Raw genomic sequence first — 24,506 nt, forward strand, 5'->3', positions numbered from 1 at the left:
TTTATTTCTATAACTGGCCTCCTGGATGTCTGCCCATCTATCTTCTGCAGGTGTCTTGGCCACTCACGGCCAGTAGAAGGGAGCTGGGGACAGGGAAGGGTGGTCATCCCTATGGCTCTCTCCATAGCAACAAAGGCCTTTCTCAAGCTTTCCCTTTGCAGAGAGGAGCCATAAACACGTTTGCAGGCCCTAGAGAGCCCAGCCCCACAGTATATTATTGCCCTGTTTTCAAATTAGCTTTCCCTGTCTTGTTCCCTCACCCCCCACATCTGCTTCAGACAGAGGGGTGCTGGGCAGAAGTATGACCAGCATCTATCTGGGACTTGCTCGAACAGCAAAGGTTTTTTCTGCAGGTGAGTCTGTATGCTTTTTGGTGTTGATAGCAAAACCATGCGCCCCAGCGTTTTCCTTTTGGCCTCTGCTGCTGAAAACCTGAACCCAGAGGTCCTGCTGAGGTATTGTAATTGGCTCCTTCCAGTTTACTAGAAGTCAAATACCATCTCTTCCCTGTCTGAGGATCCTCAGTCTGTGTTTATTTGTAAAATGGCTTTGGAAGAAGTCAGGGTACATATCTTATAAGCACACTCATGCATTAGTGTTTTGGGAGATGAAGGGTGAAGTTATGATACTTTATTTGACAAAAGCTATCTCTCCCATCACCACTCCCCAACCCCCCCCCCCCCCCCCGGCGTGGGCTCCCTCCTTCCTGTCTCACCTGAAGTTTGATTTGCTAGCTCTTGCCCTTAAAGGACAGAGCTTGTCAGATCAAGGTCAATGATGTTACTGAGCAAAACTAGAAAGAAGACAGCTTGCCCCTTCTCAGTACATGTCATTGCAAAACCACTGGGAAGCATTTCACATTCTTTTTGGTGGAAGGGTCATATGAGCTCCCGGAATGGCATGAGGCAGTAGAGATGGGGCCTTTTCTAAAATTTGAAGGGATATGAGTCAGTGATGCTTTGGGGGAAAAGTTAAAAAAAAAAAAAAGTGCCTATATGCTATATTGGGACAATCCATCCTCGAAGAAATATCTTCCGTAGAATTTATATCTTGTTTTCCTCCACTCCTCAGTTTCTTCTGCGTGGGAAGGCAGAGGTCACTGCTTCCGACAATGGTGAGCCATGCCTGGCCATTTTGGGTTCCACAGAGAGAAATTATTTAGACAGGCTGGCTGGTTTGTAATTTTCCCTTACACGTCCTCACCCACGACATTTCATCCCAGCAACACGCCCTATTTACAGAGCCTACTGCAAACACCCGCGTGAGTAGGTGCCCTCAGCCAGTGTCAGGCATGTGGGACGGGCACGGTTGCTTTTGTTCTGGAGATGGGGCCTCTGAGCCACAGCAGGTCAGGCAATGCAGCGTGACCCTGAGGGGGCTGAGTGTTGCAAAGGAGAACCTGAAAGCCCCAACAGTGCCCCTCACTTAACCCCTTCCTGGTGCTTGGGTTCACTGGGTGCCTCTCACTTAACCCCTTCCTGGTGCTTGGGTTCACTGGGACATGGGAGACTGAATGTTGATCAGGCAGCTGAGCTGTGGGGACCTGCACCCGATGTTGCCTAATTATAAAATTGTGGGCCAAGAGAGCGTATCTTTTTATTATTACTTTTTAATGTTTATTTATTTTTGAGAGAGAGAGAGAGAGAGAGACAGAATGTGAATGGGGAAGGGACAGAGAAAGAATCCGAAGCAGGCTCCAGGCTCTGAGCTGTCAGCACAGAGCCCAGTGTGGGGCTCGAACTCATGAACCGTGAGATCGTGACCCGAGACAAAGTCAGCCACTTCACTGACTGAGCCACCCAGGCGCCCCACCCCCCCGCTTCATTTTAAATGACAGAAAGGAGCTCAGGCTGGTTGAGGGCCTTGTTCAGGGTCACAGGCCCATCAACAACTGCTGTGTGCCAAGGCCTCTGCCTGGTGCTAAGGGGAAGAAATACAAGGGGTGTCTAAGGAAGGAGCCAACTGTCGAGCGATGGGGTCCCAGAGGGAGGGGGGCAGTGGTGCCCTCCACTCCAGTGGAGGGAAATGTTCCATCACTGATACTGTTTTGAGTTGCTGGGATGGCGATCATAAAAGGCAGACTGATTCTTACTTCTATTATTATATTTTTTAGTTTGCCTACAGCCAGCATGCCCCTTTATTGCCTGCATTGGGGAAGACTGTGCCCACTACCCACCCTTGATCCATCCCTGAAGGCTAACTGCAGAGACTAGTTATTCACGAGGATGGGTCAGGAAGCCCAGGTTCCCTCCACATTGTCTGAGGACACTGCTCCCTTACACCAGCTAAGACCTTAGGTCATTTATCAGCTGACTCTGGGACCAGGTGAGATGCTTGACATACACTATTTCATCACAGCCTCACAGTGACCCTGTGAGATCGCTATCGTTACCCTATTTTCCCAGGTAAGGAGGCTGGGACTTAGAGAGCTGAAGGAAACTGCCCAAGGTCACAGAGATAACACGTGGTAGAGGCTGGTCCATCTGACCCCAGAGCCCATGCCCTTGGCCACCATGCTGCACTGCATCTGTTACAGCCGTTGTTGACTCCCATGAAATGGCGACGGAGCCTTCTACGTGCCAGGCCCTGGTGACGTGGGCAGGATGGGAGTTCTAGGCCCTTGCTCTCGTTTTCAGCCTTGCCAAGAAGCCCAGGTGTCCCCACACTGGCTCCTCTGACTGCCCTGTGTTCCCTCTGGCATTTGGGAACGGCTGTCCCGCTGAGGATTAATGCCACCGTCACTTCTAATGGGCCAGAGCTGAAGAGCATCTCTTGGCCAGTGAGTCCCTCAGAAGGGGTGCCCTCCTCCAGAGAAGGGGTCCAAAGTCCCTCTGCAGGTTAAGATTGGGTGATGATATCATTTTTACTTCCTTTGGCCGCCCACTCCATGGGGAAAATGGCCTTTAGATTAAAGAGATGGGGGCACCCATTCCAGTGGAAGAGGTGACTATTTTAAATTTGTGCCTATTTGGTTTCTGTTCTCCCCACTCCCACCTCTACTTGATACACACCTGAACACGGTTTTAGGGGTTTGACTCAATTCTGTTTGTCAGTGACTGCTGCTTCTCGCCTGGGCCTCTCCTCTGGGCTTGTCCTTTTCTAGGCCTCTGGTCTGTCCTCTGTTCTGACGGGAGCCCAGGGCGATAGTTCTGCGCGTCCCTCTCCCCTCCAGAGGGTGCTTAGGTCCCTGGATGACTCAGACTCGGGAACTGGCGATGGCCACATGGCAGGTCAGTGTGGGGTGTGATGCAAGGGTCCACGGTGGAAGGGTGGAGCCAGCCCAGCACACGATGCTTGGAAGACTGGTCCCCCGGGGGCTGCTCAGCCCTTCCTGTGAAAAAGTGCGAAGTCTACAAGTAAGAAAAATAACTTCTTCACATAGTTGGCTTGAAACCATAGGTGCTAAAACGCTGTGTGGCCGAGTCAACAAAAAAGGGCCTGTTCCATGACGTTCCATAAATCTCTCCTGAAGAGTATGGGCTCCAGCGGCATCTCCTCCCCCGGAGACCACATCTCTGGCCCTTCAACACCAGGAAGGTCAGTGCCTTCGGACCTGGGCCCACCTGCCCCTCCTCTCGTGTCTGCGGTCCCCTCCTCGGCAGCGCACGCGACTCCCACCCTCACACGCTGACTCAGAGCAGCCCGAGGCAGGAGCCACGCGATTTCTTCCGCCTCTGGAATTTCATGTTGTGATTGAGGAAAGGTTGTTTTTCACAGCACGGTTTGTTATTTTGGGTTATCGTTCAGCATTTCATTCATTTTTGATAAGAGGCTAGGTGGGCGTGCGGTGTTTGAAGGGGTTTCAGGATAATTGCAGGCGACACCACGCTAGTGTTTTCCTTAATGTTCTTGGCCTGGTGGGACGGTTCCTTTCGCAGCGAAGCATAAATAAGTTCCTCTCACTTTCCAGGCGGGTAACCTCTTGCTGATTTGCTCCCCCCCAAGAAAATCCAATGCTTGATAGTCTGAGGGTTGAGTGTAGCATTTTCCAGGATGAGTCAAGGGGACAGGCATTCTCTTCTCAGCCTCTGTGGTCTCATCCCCACCGTTTGGCATTTACTCAACAATGGGTGGCCCCGTCTCTGCAAAGTCAGGCTGGAGCAGAATTCCGCGGCTGGAGAGTGCATTGCAGGGATTCTAGCAGTACGGGGGCTCCTGGACGAAATCCTCTTTATGTGTCCTTTAAATGGAGACTCCATGGCTCTGCTACGAAGGAGGAGCTGGGGGCCGGGGGTGGGGATGAGGAAGGGGGGAGAAAGGTTGCCATTAGGCCTCGCTCTCGGGAACGTACAGAGCTGGCAAGTCACAGCCCCAAGGGTAAGGGCTATGGGAGGCATCATCAGTCCTACACTCAGCACAGGGAGACTGCGCTCAAGCTTGGGGCCCTCAGGGAAAGTTCCAGGAATGGAGGAATGCCTGGGGTAAGGATAGGTTAAGATCTCAGGACTGGTTCTTCCTTCTTGCTATGTCTTCCAGAACTTTTCTGACCTCTCCATAGCGTGACATGGTGCCAGCACACAGCCAGTACGACGTTGGGAGAAATTGTGTCCACGGGGGCCCCTGACCTCCTCTGCATCCTCTCTGTGAGCCCTCATCTCGTGGGTCACTCAGGATCCCACGTTAGGTCCGAGACTCCAGGAGCCCCGTCCTCTCCCAGGACACTGCCCTCCACTCCACCAGCTTCCTCCGTCAGGATGGCCTGAGCAGCTGCCCTTAATTAGCAACTGCACCTCCCCTGGGAGGAGAGCTTCTGGTTCTTTCTCCACGAATACTGCATCGTTCATCAAGGCACCTTCCCAGTGCACATTTCTATGGCCCCATGGCCCTTCTCGGTGTGGTTTGCTGTAAGATTGGGGGTTTTTTCTTACTCTCATTTTTCATATGGACCTCATGATGGTTCATTTTGTAGGTGAACGTGACTAGGCCGCAGTGCCCAGTTTCTACACTAGTAGACTAGTTCCTACACTCGTGTGGATGTTGCTGCAAAGTTATTTTTTAGATGAGATGAACATTTGCAATCAGTTGACTTTAAGTAAAGCAGATGACCCTCCATAACATGGGTGGGCCTCATCCAATCAGTTGAAGGTCTTAAAAGCAAAAACTGAGATTTCCTGAACAAAGGATTTTGCCTCCAGACTGTAGCATAGACATCCTGCCTGAGTTTCCAGCCTCCTGGCCTGACCTATTGATTTTGGACTCAAGATTGTACCATTACTCCTACTTGAATTTCTAGCCTGCCCTGCGGATTTCACACTTGCCAGGTCCCCATGATCGTGTGAGCCAATGCTTTAAAATAAATATCTCTCTGCCTCTTCCGCTTTCTCTCTCTATATCTACATCTATCTATATCTATATATGGATGAATATACACACATATATAGATAGGTGGCTCTAAATGTAGACAGATCTAGATATCCGGATACAGATACAGATGTAGATGTAGGTCTGTTCTTGGTTCCGTGACTCTAGAACCCGGAATGCTACTGACCTGCCCTGATCACTGCCTTCTTCCCACTGCCTCCGTCACCCCTGCTCTTTCTCCAAAGAGTCCACGATGTGACTGGCTCACGGATCCCTGCTGACTCAGGTTACCCAGTGTCTTAGCTTTGCTGTCTGTCTCTTTCTTTAGCAGCTCCTCTTCTGGAAGGCAGCAACCGGAGAGAAAGCCCAGCCCAAGGACCTGAAACTTGAATCTTCTAATGTTTATGTTTGTTGGCCATTTTTGTTTAAAAAGGAAAAGAGTAAAGAAGAAAAAAAGAAAAAAAAAATGATAAGGGAGAAAAAGTTCCCAGGACAAAAGGATAAACTCTGGGCTAAAATCAGGACTGGGGATTAGCCGAGGATTTAGGTTGTCCGCACTCTCCTTTGCTCCTCATTACCACGAGTAATTGAGAAGCACAGGGGCAGGGGCCAGCCGAAGCAGACAGAGCGGTTCTCCATGCTTATCCTGTCTTGGCTGGACACAAAGAACCCATGCCCTGGGCCTGCAGACAGAGTTTAGGTTTGTCTGGTTCAGCCTAGTCTTTCCCTCTCTTCTACCCCTCCCTGCCTCTCCCTCCCTGCTTCAGGCCTGCTTTGCTGTGGTGCGAGTATACATGGTGACAGAGAGGGCTGTGTGTTTTCTGGTGACAAGGGCCTGACCGTGTCCTCATTTCTTCCACGGGATACCGTTCTGTTGTATTTCTTCTCTCAGGCAGTCAGAGGTTTGTGAGACTCAGAGCACCCATTGCCGGGTGGGGAGTGACCTGGCTCTCATCTCTCCTCCGTACCCTCCTGGGGTAGGATTGTAGGGGTGGGGCACGTGACTGTGTGACAATGTGTCATGTATCCGCGTGTCCCCTGGACAGCCCTGACTGCTCCTCTGTGCTGCTGATTATGCCTTGCAAGTGTTTGCCGATGGACCTGGTCCTTCTCATCACCATCAGGCCAGAACTTGTGATGTTGTCATCCTTCCCTGAACTTCGTTAAGCAGAGACGGAATGTTCTAGAGCAGGGGGCGTTTCCTTCTGGGGAGCTCCCTCTCTGAACCGAGGGTCAAGAAGAGATCCTTGAAGTAGACCCTTTGCCTTACATTACTGCAAGGTGACTTCTTGGTACCTGGGAAGACTGAGAGTGGTGAATTTTAAGGTTCATTTGGGAGGTAACCCGAAAGGGCAGAGGGTGCCAGTGGCCCTAAGGATGGGGCTGGTTTCTGGGTCCTCAGACACAGAATGAGTTTATGTCCCTTGGTACCTACTGATTCATATTTTCATGACTGCTGGAAAAGCACTGACTGGAAGAATAATCAATTGATCGATCTAATAGTGATCGATCGGCTGAAGGGTGTGACGTACTTCTACACTGGGTGTTCCAGCAATAGATGCTGGAATGTTTCTGTGCATTGGCTGGGTGGTTCCTTGACTGGCTCTGTCTGAACGCACTCCTGGACTCATCCAGCTGGAGGGTCCATGGGGCGGGAGCGGCCTCGATGATCAAGGTCACACATCTGGCAGTTGGTGCTGGCTGGGGACTGCGTCAGTCCTGTTTTCTTTCATATGCTTTTCATCCTCTAGTGGGCTGGACTGGCTTCCTTACATGGTAGCCTCAGGGCAGCTTCCAGGAAGGTGAAAGTTGAAACTGCAAGGCCCCTTAAGGCCTAGGCCTGGAAGTCACACACTGTCACCCCTGCCCTTTCCATTCGTCAAAGCAAATCAGAGTCAGCGTGGAGGGGTCTGCAAGAGGGCACAGATACAGAGAGGTGCGATTCACTGGAACCATTTTCTAACCATCTGCCGCACCAAGGAAAATAAAAATATGGGTTAGAATAAAAATTAGATGAGCATGTGGCAGTGAGAGATGGTATTGAAGAAGAGTGGACAGCATAGCCCCGGGGGCAGACTCCCTGGGCTGGATCCCCAGCTCTGCCATTTTCCGGTCGGATGACCTTGAGGAAACCATGCAGTCCGCCTGTGTTCCTGGGTCCTTTTCTGCTCGGTGAGGGTCATAGTGACCCCTGTCTTCAGGTTTGTGATGAGTTTGAAGTGAGTTAATACAAGTCAAGTGCCCAGTATCAAGCTTGGCACATGCTGAACACTCAGATAGAGTGCGAGCTCTTAGTATTCATTTTGCTGTTCTGTGATGGCAGGCGAGTGGCCAATTTGGCTTTAAGTTTTCAGTTCCAGAGCAAAGTGGGCAAAAATCCTCGGGTGCAAGATGTGCAGTGTATTTAGGCCGAGAACAATCAGAGGTTCAGAAGAGGCTGTGCTGTGTCCATGTGCAAGGATGTGATTTTACACACTTGGTTTTAAATGCAGCAGATTTGGGGTAGTCTGCAAAGTGACTGACCCGGAAGAGGTTCACACTAAAAAGAAATGCATTTTTCTCCCAGGGTAACCGATTAGAGGCAGTAACCTCTGTATAAAATTTCGCAAGACACAGGCTTGACTGTCAGAAGCCCTTGACTGGGGTCCCAGCTCTCTTCCCTCTGGCTGAGCGCACTTGGGAAAATTCATGAATCCCTCCAAAGCTCAGCATCTTTGTCTACAAAATGGGCATAAAATAATGGTGCCCACCTCACACAGGAGATTAAGCAAGCTGTCTTGTCACCTGGCACATATACTCAATGAATATTTGCTTTGACTGTTAGCATAAAGATGGTTTTAAGGGAGATTTTCTCTCTGTTGGAAGGCAAATTCCCTGGGTACTCTTCACAGAGGGTTAGTGATTTATTATAAACCTCTCCTGTCTTTTTCTTAGAGGAGCATCTGGAATTTTCAGGGCCTGTCATAAATAAGCAAACAAGCAATAAACCCTACATTTGGCCTTCTAATTCCACGCTCGTCCCTGTTTTTTCCAAATTAGCGAGCTTCATCACTTGTATGGTTTCTATTCTCCATACCACTCAGTGCAGCCTCTATGGGAACCGGCTGGAAACATTTCAGAACAGCCTTCAAGGGCTTCCAGAAGTCTCCCGACGGCCCCCAAACCACGGGGTCCCACCTTCTTAGATGGCTTCTCTCCACATTTCTGCAGTTCCAGGGTCCCCGACGGTGTGAAGTCAGGTTATCATTCGCTCTGCCCCCCACTCTCTTTGCACCTCTCCCTTTCCGTCTGATTTATGGCTTTAGAATGTTGGCCCGGAGGACCTTAATTTAAAGCCTCTGTCAGAGGTTGTTACACGAACGTGGTGCCAGTAAAAAAGCTGTTTTTCTTTGGTTTTTGCTTCTCTGTCGCCTTTCCCGTGGCATGAAATATGAGGTCGGGAAATAAGGTAACCAAATTGGGGTTGGGGGAGGTATTGAGAAACTCTTGTGTAATCCCTAAAAGGGGCCATGGCTCCATCCCAGCCAGGGGCCAAAGCCAAAAATCTGGGTCTTCAAGCCAGCTTTATGTCCATGATAAACCAATCAGTTTATGTCTCTTACTTAAGCTGCCTCTAGAGGCTGTCCTGGTGGTAGTTCTAATCAGGTTTAGAATCCCTAGTCTAAAGTCTGTCAACTGTTTTAAACTTCTGTTCCTCCAGCCGAGGAGATCCTGTTGAGTTTTGTGTGTGTGTGTGTGTGTGTGTGTGTGTGTGTGTGTGTGTGTATGCGTTTACATTATGAAAACAGTAGTATTCTTTTTCATTCTCCAAAATCAGAGTTATAGTTTAATAATGAATGTGCTCAGCATAGCTGCCTCCTGACCCTTAGATATTTTTATGCCCCTAAGGAAACATCCCCCTCTCCCTGCAATGAGACTCAGTAGGCTATTGCTTTTCAGCGTTTCTCCTAGGAGTGAGACAAAGAATCTTTTCCCCGTTGTGTGACTTTTCTCAAAGACTGCTTTGGGCTGCTTCGCATCTCTGTGTCCACCTGCTTCGTTCAAGCATCTGTACTGCTCATTTGTCGATTGTTCACAGAGCCATTAATTCAGAGGTTTGGCTCCTTTAGAGTTGAGTTGCTGTTAATTTGACCATTTGTGTTGTTCACTGAGCAGCATGAATCTCCAGGTTGCTGGTACCTACTTCCTGGCTCTAAGAATGGTATTTTTTAAATTTTTTAAAATGTTTATTTATTTTGAGAGAGAGAGAGAGCACATGCGCACGTGTGAGGGAGGGGCAGAGGGAGAGAATCCCAAGCAGGCTCCACGCCATCAGCGTGGAGCCCGGTGCAGGGCTTGAACCCAAGAACGGTGAGATCATGACCGGAGCAGATATCAAGAGTGAGTCACCCAAGCGACTGAGCCACTCCATGGCCCCTCTAAGAATGGTATTTTTATAATACACTGTGAAACTTCATGGGTCGCTCAAGACCATTCTTGTCATCTTCAAGAGGAAAGTTATAGACTCGTGTTCGTTAAAGAAATAATAAAGTAAATAAATAGACAAGAGGAAATAATAGTACTCGTTTATGACGTGATCTCTTTTATTGTAAAAAAAAAAAAAAAAAAAAAAAAAACCCAAATAACGAAGTAGGTGTGTGCATATGTATTTTCATGTTGTATGTGCAAAAGAAAAGGTCTAGGAAAGGTAGTGTTTACCTTTGGTGGGATCATGGGTTTTTCAAAATTTTCTTTATACCAAGAAAGGAAACCCAGTGCTATTTATTTTTAATAATTAAAAGACAAAAGAAAACACAGCAGCAACAACACAACAGGAAAGGGAAGTCAGGCAGGTAGACCGTTAGGTGGGATTTTCAGGCCAGGGGCCTTGTGGGGCTGAGGCCTCCCCCAAGCCGGCCTTGCCTGGCGAGGGGCACCGCACACAGCCTGGGCCTGGTTCTGGGACTCCGGGTTTGGCTGTAAGGCCGCCTTCGCGCATTGCCCGAGGCTACTGAGGGCAGACGCTTCCTGTGGGCGTTTCTCTCTCCTGCTGGATGGGGCAGTGTTGTGTCATCGGCTCAGGCCTGTCCAGCCTCCTGTTGGAGCCTGGGAAGGAGTGGGGATGGGCCCTGTCTCTGCTCCTCTTGGGCACTGAGCATCGCTTCTCCGAGGCTGGCGGCCGGGGCGCTGTCCTGCTGTGTCTGGGCTCGGGAGAGCGTCCGCACACACAGGCGTTCCTGCGTCAGCTTGTCAGCTCCCAGGGGCCAGGCTCCTGCACCTCCAGGAGCCAGGAGACAGTGCATCAGCAGGAGCCACTCTGAAAACAGTCGGGGAAATTCCACCCCTGGGGGGCAAACTGCCATTCGGATGAGGAACAGCCCTGCCGTCCAGGGCCGGCTGGTTGCGCCGCGGTAGAACCTACTGGGTGTGAATGCTAATGAGCCCTGGCCGTGGAGAGGCTGCAGCCAGCCCCTGCCACCGTGGGCCAGTGTGGGAGCCACAACTCTCCGTGGTGATTCACCAGCCATCAGTTCCTTGGGGGCCGGGCTGGATCCTTACCCCAAAAGCAGTGGTGAGAAGCCACGGGAGGGAGAGCCCCCAAAGGCTGCATCTTCTCTTGCAGAGAAGGTCCATTCGTGTGACCAGGAGAGGCAGAGTGCCCTGGAAGAGGCCAGGCAGAATCCCCGGGAGGGCATCGTCATCCCTGAGTGTGCCCCCGGGGGCCTCTACAAGCCAGTGCAGTGCCACCAGTCCACTGGCTACTGCTGGTGTGTGTTAGTCGACACAGGGCGCCCACTGCCCGGGACCTCCACACGGTAAGCCCTCTCTGCCCCCCGCCCCCCGCCCCCAAGCCCATCCTGCCCCTAGGGGGACCCTGGGGTAGGAGACCCAGTTCCCTGTTAGGCTAGGCTCGTGTTTCCCTCCTTTACCGGCCTGGCCCGGCGGGAATCAAGGCACGAGGAGAACATTTCTCCTCCTGGGCAGATTCGGTCCTGGTAGAAAGACCTGGGTCCCGGATTCTGGTAACAATTCTGTCCCTTCTTCGCTGGGTGACCTCGAAAAAGGAAGTAACCTCTCCGAACTCCAGTTTACCGGTGAGAAGGTTATCGCCCCAAGTCCCTAGGTTCTGCGGATCCCAAAGATCCTGCGTGCAGACCTCAGGTGACTGAGGCGCCGCTCTGCTTGAGTGGTTGCCATGCCATGCCTGAACACGCCTCTGGAAACATTGGTACTGGGATTGCCGGGTGGCTGCTGGACAGCACAGGCGCCATTCTGCTGCTGGCCCCGGGAGTTCTAGGCTTAGTGGCAACAGGGTGGCTGCGGCTGGCAGTGGCTTCAGTTCCCAGCCCCTCCTTACCCGCCCCCGTGTCTCTCTCCTCCCAGCTACGTGATGCCCAGCTGTGAGAGCGACGCCAGGGCCAAGAGCGCAGAGGTGGACGATCCCTTCAAAGACAGGGAGCTGCCAGGTGGGAGGAGAGGCTGCCCCTTGCTGGTCCCGTCACCTCTTTCTGTTCTTCCAACTCCCGTGGTGCAGAAGCAGCTCCCTCCTCTGGCTTCCCCTTCTGTAGGATGGAGCCGGGCGGGGGGGGGGGAGGCATCACAGTGGCCCTGGGATCTGCCCTCAAATCTCACTTTATCTTTCAGGGTGTCCAGAAGGGAAGAAAATGGAATTTATCACCAGCCTCCTGGATGCCCTCACCACCGACATGGTGCAGGCCATTAACTCAGCAGCGCCTACTGGAGGTGGGAGGTGAGAACGTGAGCGGGATGCAGGCCCAGCCGGGGATGTGGGTGCCTGACTTTCCAGATGCTTCAGGAGGCTGGGAGAGGGGCTACGGGTTGGGTAGGGCAAGGACTGGTCCTGCCTTCTGCCAAAAGTCTTCCCACCCTCTCCCCTCCCTGTTCTTTGGGAATTGCTTTTCTCTGCCTTTTAGTTACCTGATTACAGGCAAGTTTAGGGATGTCTAGAGACTTCCAGCGCCTTAGCCTCAGGAGTGGATGCACTGGGGTGAGAGTCCTGAATAGCAGGAAGGGGGAGGGGCATGTAACCGGGCAGTGAGGGCAGGGAGGGAGTACACAGCACTTGGTGATTTTTCTACTCTTCTAAGAAGGCAGGAATCATGTGCCTTTTTGGCTTCCTGAGAACCCCAAGGGCTCTGGGCAGTGGGATTGGACATCGCCATATCCAAATCCAACTTAATTCAGCAGCTGATACGCTGGCTGAGGCAGTCCTGACATGAGGCTCAAATGCACACACTCCCCAGTGACCAGCATCCCAGGCCTCACTAGTTGGGTCCATTAGGTCAGTGGTTGGAGCACACACGCACGCATGTATCCATCCACCCATCCACACATTTAGCACCTGTTGAAGCTGGTCTAAGGACTAGGAACCCAGGAACGTGAGGCATGTTCATGTCCGCAAAGTATGCAGCTTAGTGGGGATACTGGGCTGTAGCAAACACTTGCAAATTGCGTGGTCAGTGCCAGAATAAGGTGGAAGAACAGAAAAGGGTCTGCTAACTCAGTCCGGAGGAATCAGAAAGGCTTCCTGGAGGAGGTGATAGCTGAGCTGAGTTTTGAAAGACAAGTAGGACTTAGCCAGTGAAAGAAGGAAAACCACCCCAGGAAAAGGGAAAGAACACTGTGGCTCCAAGAAAGGGCACACCCATCGTCCAGTATGGCTGGGCTGGGCTGGAGGGGGTGAGGAGGAGAGGAGAGCAGCGACAGATGAGACAGAAGAGACGGCCAGGGACCAGGAAGCCAGAGGGGAGGCACAGAAGGGGTGTGTGTTGGGGAGGGGGGCGTCGGGCTCCTACAGCAGTGGAGGAAGTACCCATGTTGGCAGGGACGGGCACCTGTCTCTGAGCTCTGAGGCCCAGTTCCTCCGCATCTGCCCAGAGACAGAGCCGTCATCAGCAAGGCAAGGAGTGCCACCACGGTGGCAGGTCCAGGCTCCAGGCCTGGGGAGAGGCCCCTGCGTAGCCGCCTTGCCGGCGATCCGCAGGAGCACAGGGTATGTGTCTAGCGTAGGGAACCAGGACCGCAAGCTCAGGGGTGCTGCATCCTGTGGCAGGCGAGGGTGGCTGTCCGGAAGACCCAGTTTTAGGTCACGTCCAAGTGAACGCAGAGGTTGCCTCCTGGTTGCCACTCTTGGAAGGTGCTGGTCTGGTGCACTTCCTCTCAGCAGCCCCATGTGAGCTCTCAGGCTGGTTTCTGGGTTTACACACCCTGTGGATGACATCAGGCCTCCCCAGGGGGTCACAGCACTGAGTCTGAGAAGATGGAGACAGGGTCTGATAGGCTGAGAGATGGGAACAGCTTGGAGGCAGCCGACGGTGCTCAGCGACTGGGCATTTAAAATAGAGAGGACTGTATCCATTTCTCCAAGAAGAGGGGGCAGGGGAGTTTGTGGAAGCATATTCAGTATTTATTGCCTTTGTTACTCATGCTCGGAATATGAAAAATGCCTGTCGTTTCATGCAAAAATTGGGATGAGATATTTATTAGAAGAAAATGGGGAGGCACCTGGGTGGCTCAGTTGGTTAAGCGTCCGACTTCAGCTCAAGTCATCATCTCGTGCTTTGTGAGTCCGAGCCCCGTGTCAGCCTCTGTGCTGACAGCTCAGAGCCTGGAGCCTGCTTCAGATTCTGTGTCTCCCTCCCTCTCTGCCCCTCCCATGCTCACGCTCTGTTTCTCTCTCTCTCAAAAACAAATAAACATTAAAAAAAAAAAAAAAGAAGAAGAAGAAGAAAATGGAAAAAGTAAACAGGAGGGACATGGGCTTAAAACTTCCAGGTCTGAGTGTTTCCCATCCACAACCACCTGGGGCTGCTGGCTCTGACCAGCCACTTAGGGAGCCTGCCTGGTGCTTTCTCCGCACTCCTGAGAAGACAAGACTTCAAATTTCTCCCACTTGCTTCCTTGGGAGCCCAGCCCAGCTTCCGAGCATGGCCTTGCCTCGGCCCCAGGCAGACTGAGGGTGCCAGGAAAGTACCAGATCCGGCTGGGTCCTGGGCCAGTGGGTGAGGGGTCCATGGAGGTCAAAACCACAGGTAGGTCCCACTGGCCAGACGACATCAGGACTGATGCCTTGCCTTCAAATCACAGGTTGCAGGGATCTTTACAGAAAATAAAAACTAAGAAGTTTACAATGTTTTTAATACCAGTTTTTAATACCAACGTATCCTTAGGGAAGAGATTTTTCTTTTTCTTTTTAAAAACCCTCTTTTTTAGGTGTAATTTAGAGTGGGGAGAAGATTAAAAAAGGATTCTTTCCTAAACACATTTTTCATGTTAAGCTCATATTATGCCAAAACTGGGTTTGGTGTTGATGAGAATGAAAAGTTTGAAATGCATTTGGTAACTGTGTTACCTGGAGGCTGGACTTGTAATCAAAAGACACACCACATGAACCAAGACATAGTTTAGAAATCCGGGAAGAGAGTTGGGGGCCAGGGGGTCTGGCAGGAATTGGGGAATGCAGGAAGAAAGAGCAGCATTTACATGAGGAGGCCACGGCCAGGGGTAGCAGGTTCTCCAGGTTTTAAGCTGTAGCTCCCACCTGAACTGGCCCTGCAAGGAGGGTCTCACTGGCCATGTCCCAGCTGCTGGTCCTTCTCAGTCCCTCAAACAGGCCTTGAAGAACCCTCCAGGTTCCTGCCTGCCCCAGGACCTCCATGCCAGCTGCTGCTGCAGCCTGGAATATGAGGCCCCATCCTCCTGTGATTGGTCCCGACTGTCCATTTAAATGTCAACTTCTTAGCAACCAGCCCATCTAAAGGGGCTGCCAGTCACCCTCTGTCGCCACACCTCTTTTTAATTTCTCAGCCAGGCACTTACCCTAGCTGGTATTTTGCTGGCTTGTTTATTTATTGTCTGGCTTACCCTACTTAATGAAAATTTAAGTTCTATGGAGAAGGAACATTATCTGTCTTCTTCCCTGCTGTGTTCCTAGAACTCAAAATAATCCTTGGCACATAGGAGAGGTGCAATAAATATTTGCTGAATGAATAAACAGCTAGAAGGATGGGTAGATAGATGGATAGATCCCTATGTGATACAGAGAGACATGTCTTGATAAGGCCTCTTGATCCTTACCCCGCACATCAGAGGGCTCACCAACTACTGAAAGACCAAGAGGCCAAATCTAGCCATCAAATTCACCCTGGTCCTTCTTTGTCCCTACAGCTCCCTGGATGGGCCCAAGAGACTTGGGACCCCATGTGGAGAGACCCTGGCCAGGCACTCTTCTATGATAAAAGAACAAAGGCATGGGGCAGCTGGAGCCTGGGGAGCACAGCTAGAGTAGGGCTGTTGAAGAGAATTCAGGAATCCAGGCTGGGTTTTGGCCTCTGCTCTGAATTCGGGCAGAATTGGGATCGTAGGCACGGAAGACTAAAGTCAGGGAAGGCACATCTGATCCCTCCTACATCCTCTCAGGGTCTGGCAATTAAAGCTGGACATCAGCTGGGGCCAGTGGGAAGAAGGGACAAAGAAGTCATGTCTCCCCCCCCCCCCCCCACAACCTAACACCTGTCAGGCCTACAGATTCTGGCTTCGCACCAACTCTTACATTTCCATCCTTCCCTGGTATAAGCTCTGGGTCGGGTTCCGGGGACGAAGTCATGGTCGCTGCCTGGAGGGGCTTCCGATCTGATTGAGAGAAGGGGTATAGAATCACAGGATTGCACTATGAGGTCAGTGGGGTAATAGAGGCAGAGAGAGTGCTGGGGGGCTTCAGGGGCAGGAGGGCACGTGAGGGAAGGCTTTATATATGAGATGATAGATACTTCACCTGAGTTACATCTTCATGGACGAAGGGGTAATGCCCCAACCTAGATGGACCAGGGCAAATAGGCCCTCGGCGTAATGAGGCAGGGCCTGTGCAAGGAGTTGTAAGAAGTGTGCCTTAAATCTGGGAGGCAGGCAGAAGGTGGGGCTGTGGATTGGGGCAGAGACCAGATCATGCCAGGCCTTGTGATCCACGCCAAGTGCAGGACGATACCCATGATTAGGTGAGCTTTTTTTTTTTTTTTTTTAATGTTTATTTTTGAGAGAGAGAGAGAGTACAAGTGGGGGAAGGGCAGAGAGAGAGGGAGACGCAGAATCTGAAACAGGCTCCAGGCTCTGAGCTGTCAGCACAGAGCCTGACATGGGGCTCGAACTCACAAACGGTGAGGTTATGACCTTAGCCAAAGTCGGATGCTTAACCGACTGAGCCACCCAGGTGCCCCATGAGCATTTTTGAAGAATCATCCCGAAGGCCATAGGGAAGCTGGATGGGAAGAGAGCAAGATGGGCTGGGAGCATTCCAGCCATCATCCGAGCGATAGGAGAGGGGGAGCCCCACTACAGCTATGAGGGAAGGGATGGTTTTCTGAAGCTTTAGCATTGAAAGTAATCAGATTTGAAGACTTATTAGTGATCGGACATGGCATAGAGGGAGATGTCTGCTTCCTTTTCTGGGCTTCCAGCCTCATTTGGGGGGGCGGGGAGCGGTCCTGCCCAAATCTAAGAATAGGCAAAGTAGAATAGGGTGTCCATAGAAACATCCGTGGTTAGTACATGGGAGGGGCAGCCTGTAAGTATCATTTGAGGACAGCAGTTCTCAATGAAAGTTTGCAGGATGATTGAATTATCCTCATGCTCCTTCCTTCCAGGGCTCTAGGAGGTGAGCTCCTCCTGAGATCAGCCCTCCCATGGCACCCATTAGCATTCATCAGACCCAAAGGAAAAGTTCTGAGATCCCAGCTGGCAGTCTTCTCAAGCAGGGGAGCCCGCTCCTTTTTCCATCTCGCCCCAGAGAATGTGAACTTTCCAGGGAGGTGGGATGGGCTGCGTGAGCCTTCTGGCCCCTCATGCGGTCCCCCACGGAGAGACCATCTGTACTGTGGCTTCCTCCTTCCTGCCTCGCGTGGTTACTTGTTGATGGCCTTGTAAGGCAAAGTGTGGAATATGGCTGACTCGGCGTTTCCCAGCCCCACCCCCCTGCACAGCTGGCAGGGCTCGGACCCCACTCCAGATGGGGCTCCGTTGGTCTGCTTGGCTTGGCCAGTGCTTCCAGGCCGTCCCGCCTCACCTTCTTTAAAACTGCTTGGGACAGCAGAACAAGGCCCAAGATCCTGGCCAAAGCAAGTTTTCTTGTGGCAAATGGGCTGGCTCTCCAGCTGTGCATTGCAGCCAAGGCCTGGCAGAGTGAGGATGCAGAATCAAAACTGAAAGTGTTGCAGGAGAAGGGCAGCACCTGTCACCTCTGAATTTGGGAGAACAGTCAGTGTGGCCAAGGAGGCACCCAGCTCTAGTGTGTTTCATCATCCCTGGAGGTCAAAGTCAACAGGACAGCCACCAAAACAGCCCAGAGACAGAGCGGACACCAGTCTTTGGATTTGTTTTTCCAAAATCTAGAATTCATTATCATTTGGGTGTGACCTGCCACACCATCTCCAGGGACACTTGGATAACTCTACACACCCAGTGAGCCCTTTTAGTAGAGTGGAACCTCACCTGTAGGGAGGCCCATGGCATGGACCAGCGCTGTTAGGTCATTTAAGGAACCGTTGCACCCTCTGATGTAGGGTCCCCAGCCCTTGCCTGATGAGCAGATTTGAATCCCAACAGTCCCAGTCTCCAGCAGGGGTTGTGTGTACACATGTGAGAGAAAGGTTGGAGGTCTGATGCCAGCGGAAGGAAGCCTAGAGCTGGGAGGGCAAGTTCCCAGTGTTTTTAAAGGATACTTCTAGAAGGCCGCAGGAGCTGGAGGGATCAGGGGGGGTATGGCTTTGAGGGCAGGGGTAAGTTTTGGGGAGTCTCACTGTGATGGAAAGGGCTCTAATAAAACTGCTTGAGAGATTCCTGGAAATTCTGCGGGAGGCCCTTTGGCCCCGCCCATCGGGCACTCCCCTGGGAAAATCTCAGCTTCTCCTGAGCCAACCGAGGCCTCTTGGCTCTTTTGCACATGCGTGCCTGCTGCTGGTGGACTAAACCCGGACTCCTGACACAGCTCAATCCTGACTCGATCTTGTATGAAGTATGGCAGAGACTTAAGATTGTTGCAAACTCAGAACCTGATTTTCAGAGTTTTAAGCTGAATGCCTTCTGCAGTTTTTTATTATGTTTTGTTGGAAACATGGAAACTATCCCTAAACCCCTCTAGCTACCGTCCTTTTTCTCACCCCATCTTCTTCCAGAAGGCTCATGGTTAAACAGTGTTCTGGGGCCAGGGCTGGAGATCCTTCCCTGTAGATCAAGCGTTCTTTACCTAAGTCCATGAGCTTGGATGAGGTTTAGGGAGTCCATCAAACCCTGGAAGTCAGCACAGTGCTATGTGCATGTGCGCTTTTCCAGAGAAGACTATAGCTTTGTTTAGGTTCTCAGAAGGGTCCATGAGCCCTCAAGGCTAAGAAATTCTTGCTTTAAATGTACTTAGAGCTTGGCCTGCGCTAAGTATTGGGTTCCAAAGTAGGCCCCTAGTGCTGCCAGCGTCACAGGTAGAGCTGGGCTCTGTTGTCAGGAGTGGAGGTGGGACGGTGGGTTTCTGGAAGTCAAAGGAGTTCAGAAGCAGGGAGCCCTACGTGGAGGGCAGAGGAAGGGGGAGGAAGGGGGAAGAGGCAGGACCTGGACAGGCTGAGGGTGCGGCAGAGAAGAAGCACCACTCGGAGGGGCCTCAGAGGACTTCTCCCGGGAGAAGGAAGTATCCTCGGAGTCTCCAGGGCCAGGTCAGGCCAGTGGTCATGGCTGTGAGATGCTGCTGGGAGTGAGGAGGGCAGGACCAAGTGGACAAAAGGAGACAGGGGAGGGAGGGAGAGTCAGAAGGAAAGGAAGGAAAAGGGAGCAAAGCCAAGTGATGGTCTCTCTGCATGGGAAGAAACTCCCAGAGGTTGTAAAGTCAGAAGAACACCAGCCCAAAGGACGGTGCGGGAGCTCCATTGGTGGAGCTGCTGAGAACCGGACAGGCTGGAGCCCCAGCAACACGTGTCGGAGGCAGTGGGCCTCTGCTGGCAGGGCGGCTGGGCGGGATGACCTCATCCCTTCCCAGCTCAGCGACTGAGGCTTTATTATTCCAGCCTCTAGGTAGACATGACGCTATGCTGAGCCTAAAGGTTAGAGAAAGATCTGCCTTTGCCGCCATGGGCTCTTATGGCCTCTGGCAGGAGGGGTCCAAAGGGAGAGTCCCCACTGGAGTACCTCCCTTGGGGCTCTTCCTGGCTGTCCTCTGCAGCCCACGCCCTCCCTCGCGTTCAGGGAAACACGGGTAGGCAGGGTGCTCAGAGAGGGAGCTGACCACCCTCCCTCCTGTGCCACAAGCATCTTGATAGAGAATTTTCTGCAGCTCACCTGGTATACCCTGCAGGCTTGAGAGTGAATGTTACGGGTGAAATAGAGGGAGCTCTGACACGCCAAAATACCACGTACTGGCAGAAACAAAAATCTGAGCTCTACGACAAATAACTCCATTCCTGTTTGAAGGACCTTCTGAGCCTGCTTTCCATGACAGACCAGGCAGATTCCCAAAGAACCAGGGGCTGATGGTCCCTCACACCTTGCCCAGGTACTCCCTGCATTAAACCTGTCCAGAAGACATCCTGCTGGCAGATCCACCAACTGTACTGCCTTGGAATCAGCCCAGGGTGCCCGGGGGGAGTGAGGGGGGCTGCCCAAGACTGCAATCCACTTAATTAGGAATGGGCATTTAGCAGGGATGCTGGCTTTTTTTTGGTAATGAAACTTCTTTTTCCCTAAACATCGAGGGCACTTGGGGATGGGAAAGGGAAAGAGTTTGCTGGCTCGTTCATAGGGGTGGGGTCAGAGATGGTCCCCTCCCTTCTGGAAAACTTGGCAAACCCCAGAGAAGAACCCCAAGGTGTTGGCAAGTGCCGTGAATATTTTTCTTGCAAGATATAATTTCTTCTTGCCAGATGCAGTACTGTGCATACGTGGGCTGTGTTAGACGTGGTCACTACTGTGCACCTTGACACGAGGAAGCCTTCTTGGTTGCTATAGTCTGGTACTTTTAAGCACAATCCCCCGGGGTTCTACCATACATGTGGTTTCCTAGGTCCATCCCAGACCTCCAGACTTAAAACCTCTCCATGGAGAGACTCACCCCTAGTAGGTCCGGGACTCGCCAGTTTTAGACTTGCTCTGTTTGTGTCCATCACAATTGTCTTCTTCTCTCGATTCCTACTGCACTTGTTGCCCGACAGTGACGGGCCCTGGGAACTTCACGTTGAATTGTCACTGGCTGATCTCAACGTATTTGGCTCAGTCTTACCAAGACATTGAGCAGTTTGAGGCCCGGGGCAATGCCTCTCGGGACCTGGCCTGGTGTTGGGCGTGTGTGCGTGCTCAGATCGCCCTTTCCCGTAGTCACGTTGATTGAGTGAGCGTACACGTTCACGTTCACATGTGAACCGCAGCTTGTCTGGCGATGAACCCTAGGCCAGGAGGACAACGTGGATCCCAGCTGTGGTTTACTCAGGTGAATGAAATCCATTCAATATATCTTGAGCCCCCATCTTATGCAAGAACATTTCTGCCTGTGGTAGAGGGTGAGGCAGGTTCACGTAAGAAGGGTGACCCACTCGGGGACCCCTGAGAAATAAATTACCCGGTCTCGAGAGTCTAGCTGGAGAGGCTTGCTTGATTCTGCTGCAGGCTGAGTGGGGCTGGGAGGTCTTTGGCTTGAAAGAGCCTTCGCTACCTGACTGCTGGCAGCTCAGCACGACCACCCTGGCATTGCCCACGTGGGAGAGACGTGCAGTGGGGCCATTGGTTCCTGCAGGATCCTGAGTGGTGCTGTCTGGGGTGGGGGTGGGGGGTGTCTGCCTGTGGCCCAGGTTTTCAGAACCAGATCCCAGCCACACGCTGGAGGAGCGAGTGGTGCACTGGTACTTCAGCCAGTTGGACAGCAACAGCAGCAATGACATTAACAAGCGGGAGATGAAGCCCTTCAAGCGTTACGTGAAGAAGAAAGCCAAGCCCAAGAAGTGTGCCCGGCGTTTCACTGACTACTGTGACCTGAACAAGGACAAGGTCATCTCACTGCCTGAGCTGAAGGGCTGCCTGGGTGTTAGCAAAGAAGGTGAGTGCTCACTCGGGTGTTCCTGGCCTTCCAGTACGTGCCCCACCCAGGCACAGGGACCATAGGCTCCTTCGATAGATGAGATCCCAGGTACTCATTTATTCAACTGCTTATGAAGAGTGTGTTATGCTTTGTGCTGGATGCCTGGTACAGTTGACAGATAAGGTCCCTGTCCTTCCACAGCCTACCGAGGACATAGATCTTAAAGTGTTTATGTGCATTGTGGTAAGTGCTCGGAGAGGGTATTAGGAGAGGCCAGGCTGCAGTGACAAGCAGACCCACACATGTAGTGGCCCAACGCAGGAGAAATTTGTTCATCTTGCCTTTGTAGTACTTCAGCATGATTCCAGGTCATGGTGTGTGCGTGTGTGTGTGTGTGTGTGTGTGTGTGTGCATGCCTGTGCGTGCAAGGGGAGGAACAGGAATGGAGACTGTACTGTGCAGTCACTCTGAGATCTATCTTGGCTAAGAATGACTCTTCCTTCTTTATTAGGTGGCTTCCAAGGTCACCATGGCGGTTGTTTCCATTCTCAGTAAACCAGATGGAGTAAAGCATGGAACAGTGCTCATGGGGGGGTGGGGAGGTTATGCTCCAGTCCAGGAAGTGACACACGTTACCTCTCATACCCCGTAGTGGCTGGAACTGCCACCAGACCACACCCAATAGTAAGGAAGTCTAAGAGCGCCCCGGAAGAGGAGGAGAACGTGGATTAGGTTTTCTGGTGGAAACCTAATCATCTCTGTCATGATAGAACAAGTGCAGAGTGTTGTAGGAACATATGTAGGGGCACTTAAATTAGCTCAGGGGCAGACAGCCTCGGAAAACTTTGTGAAGGAAGCGATGTCTAAACCAGCCATGGGCCACAGGCTCAATCTAGTCGCTGGCCTATTTTTGCATGGCTTGTGAGCTAAGGATAGTTTTTATATTTCTCAAGGGACGTCATTTTCAAAAAGGAGGAATAAATGATAGATTGTACACGGCCTGCAGAGCCTAAAGTATCTACTACCTAGTTCTTTACAGATGAGTTTGCCAGCCCCTGATCTAAACCGATACCTGCGGAATGGGTAGGAGATGGCCGAGGCAAGGGGTCAGCAGAGGGAGAAGTGTTCTAAGCTACAGCCTAGAGTGAAGATGTAGCGGTGAGGAACGGTTCTAGAGGAACTGAAAGATGTTAGTGGGACTGAAATGCGTACTTAAAGGTGGCAGGAGCTGGGGGGTGACAGGAGGTAAGGGGAGAGTCTCAACTTCATAAGGGCAGCAGAGAACCATGGAAGGGGTTCAGTCCAAGAAATGATAGGATTGGTTTTTGCTTCAAAAATGCATTCTGGCTGCAGTGTGGGAAAAAAAGATAGCACACGAGCGAGGCAAGGTCCCCCCAGGAGTCTGTGGCAGGAGGCGACAGAGGCTTGAGTTAATGAAAGCACAGTGGGAGTGAAGGGAAGTGAGTGGTTTTGAGAAACATAGAGCCGCAGTTCTGGTGACCGAGTGGATATAGGGATGGAGGTTGCTTTGGGCAACTGGAGGGCGGGTCTGTTCACCGAGTTGGGCAACATGGAAGGACAAACGGAGCAGGCATAGGGGGATGGAGAAGACAACCGGTATGGATTGAATGTGTCAAGTTGGATGCATCTCAAGGACCAGTGGTTCTCTAAGTGCAGGCGAAGGGTCAGGGCTGAAGATGCCAACCTGGGTGACACCGATTTGCTTGAAATGGAAGCTTTGAAAAAAGCTGAGATTGCCCAGGGAGAAAACTTAAGGGCTTTTTCTGGCTCATAACCCTCGGTGAACCCAAAGGATAGCACAGGAAGTGGATGAATTACCGCCAAGTACCCTGTCTTGGGACCTGCCCCCTCCGTAGCTGGTTCTGGCCCTCATTCTGGGGTGTGTGACCCTGGGTGAGTGAGCTCATGGCTCTGGGCACTCCTGTCTGATTGAGGACGCCTCTCTGTGTTCCCATAGTACTCTGGGTCCCCAGGACACAGTGCGATGTCCTGGCTCCAACCCCGCCTCTGCCACAGACTGGCTCCTTCACCAAATACAAATTACTCCACCACTCTGGAGTTTAGTTTCTTCATCTGTAAAATGGGAACAACCACGGTATCTACCTCAAAGGACTGTTGTGCTGACTCAGTGGGACAGTGAGTGAAAACACTTATCACGGTGCCCGAGACAATGAAGGAACTGAATCGAAGTTCCACATTACTGTTCTTCTTCAGATTATTGCCTCGGTCAGCAGCACTTCTCACACTGTGTTGCAGCTGACTTTTTCAGAAAAGTCACCTCGGTTCTACCCCCAGCACGGTGCACGGTGCCATCAGATCCTTGTCGGACGAGTGAATGAATGAATGAATGAACGAGGGGCTTGCCCCCTGTGGTGACATCACGCTTTGACACCCGTGGGGTTTGTGCCCATTTTTCGGAGCATAGGCAGAGGACCAGTCTTGGAAAGACACCACCCAGCGTTAGCGTAGACCCGAGGCCCACCTAGGGGCATGTAAGGATCGAGGAGGGATGGCCCCACAGGGATCTGTAATGACTCTGCCCTCAGTCCCCTCTGGTCTACCCAGCACACAGATGCCAAGGGGAGGCCGAGTGTGGTGACCTCTCGGCCACAGAGCGGAGAGGGGCTTCCTAGCCTTTCTCTGAAGCCTTGCCAGGCCCCAGGTGTCTGCCATCCCCGGCCGACACACGGGACCTGAGGGAAGCACCCAGGAAAACTGTCACCTGGATTGTGGTATTTAGGGAGCACTGCTCCTCCTCAAGCCGGACTCAGCTGAGAACAGGCTTTAGTTTCAAGTTACCTTCACAGCTGTGCCCAGGGAGGCCCCTAGAGTGCAGCTGCCATCCTTCCTCACCCAACACCTTCGACCCTCCCCCTGAGCTCCCCACCCCGGAAGTGGGACAGAGAGGCCCGAGAGCTCTGCGGCCGCTGCTGACCCCTGAATCACTGCCTGGTTGAAAGTATGGCTGGGGTGCCTGTGCCCGCGTGCATGTCTCTGCGTGTTTCATGCATAGGCATGTCCGTGAGTGTCCCTGCGAGCATGTCTGTGTGTGTGTGTGTGTGTGTGTGTGTGTGCAGGTGTCTGTGTGCATGTCTGAGTGTGTGCCTGTCTCCCTATGTGTGTACATGGTCTGTGCGTGTGC

General features: G+C 52.0%; 1 protein-coding gene across 3 annotated transcripts in view; it reads left to right on the forward strand.

The window, feature by feature from the left end:
- SMOC1 (SPARC related modular calcium binding 1) overlaps positions 1 to 24,506 on the forward strand; it is a 155,146-nt gene that overhangs the window by 127,341 nt on the left and 3,299 nt on the right. For all 3 annotated transcript variants that reach the window (XM_042943639.1, XM_042943640.1, XM_042943641.1), the window contains exons 8-11: positions 10,904 to 11,096; positions 11,665 to 11,747; positions 11,926 to 12,031; positions 21,117 to 21,361. In XM_042943639.1, the coding sequence (XP_042799573.1) occupies positions 10,904 to 11,096; positions 11,665 to 11,747; positions 11,926 to 12,031; positions 21,117 to 21,361 (627 nt within the window). The remainder of the gene's footprint in view (positions 1 to 10,903; positions 11,097 to 11,664; positions 11,748 to 11,925; positions 12,032 to 21,116; positions 21,362 to 24,506) is intronic.

Source organism: Panthera leo, chromosome B3 (assembly GCF_018350215.1).
Source record: "Panthera leo isolate Ple1 chromosome B3, P.leo_Ple1_pat1.1, whole genome shotgun sequence".
NCBI classification, from domain to species: domain Eukaryota; kingdom Metazoa; phylum Chordata; class Mammalia; order Carnivora; family Felidae; genus Panthera; species Panthera leo.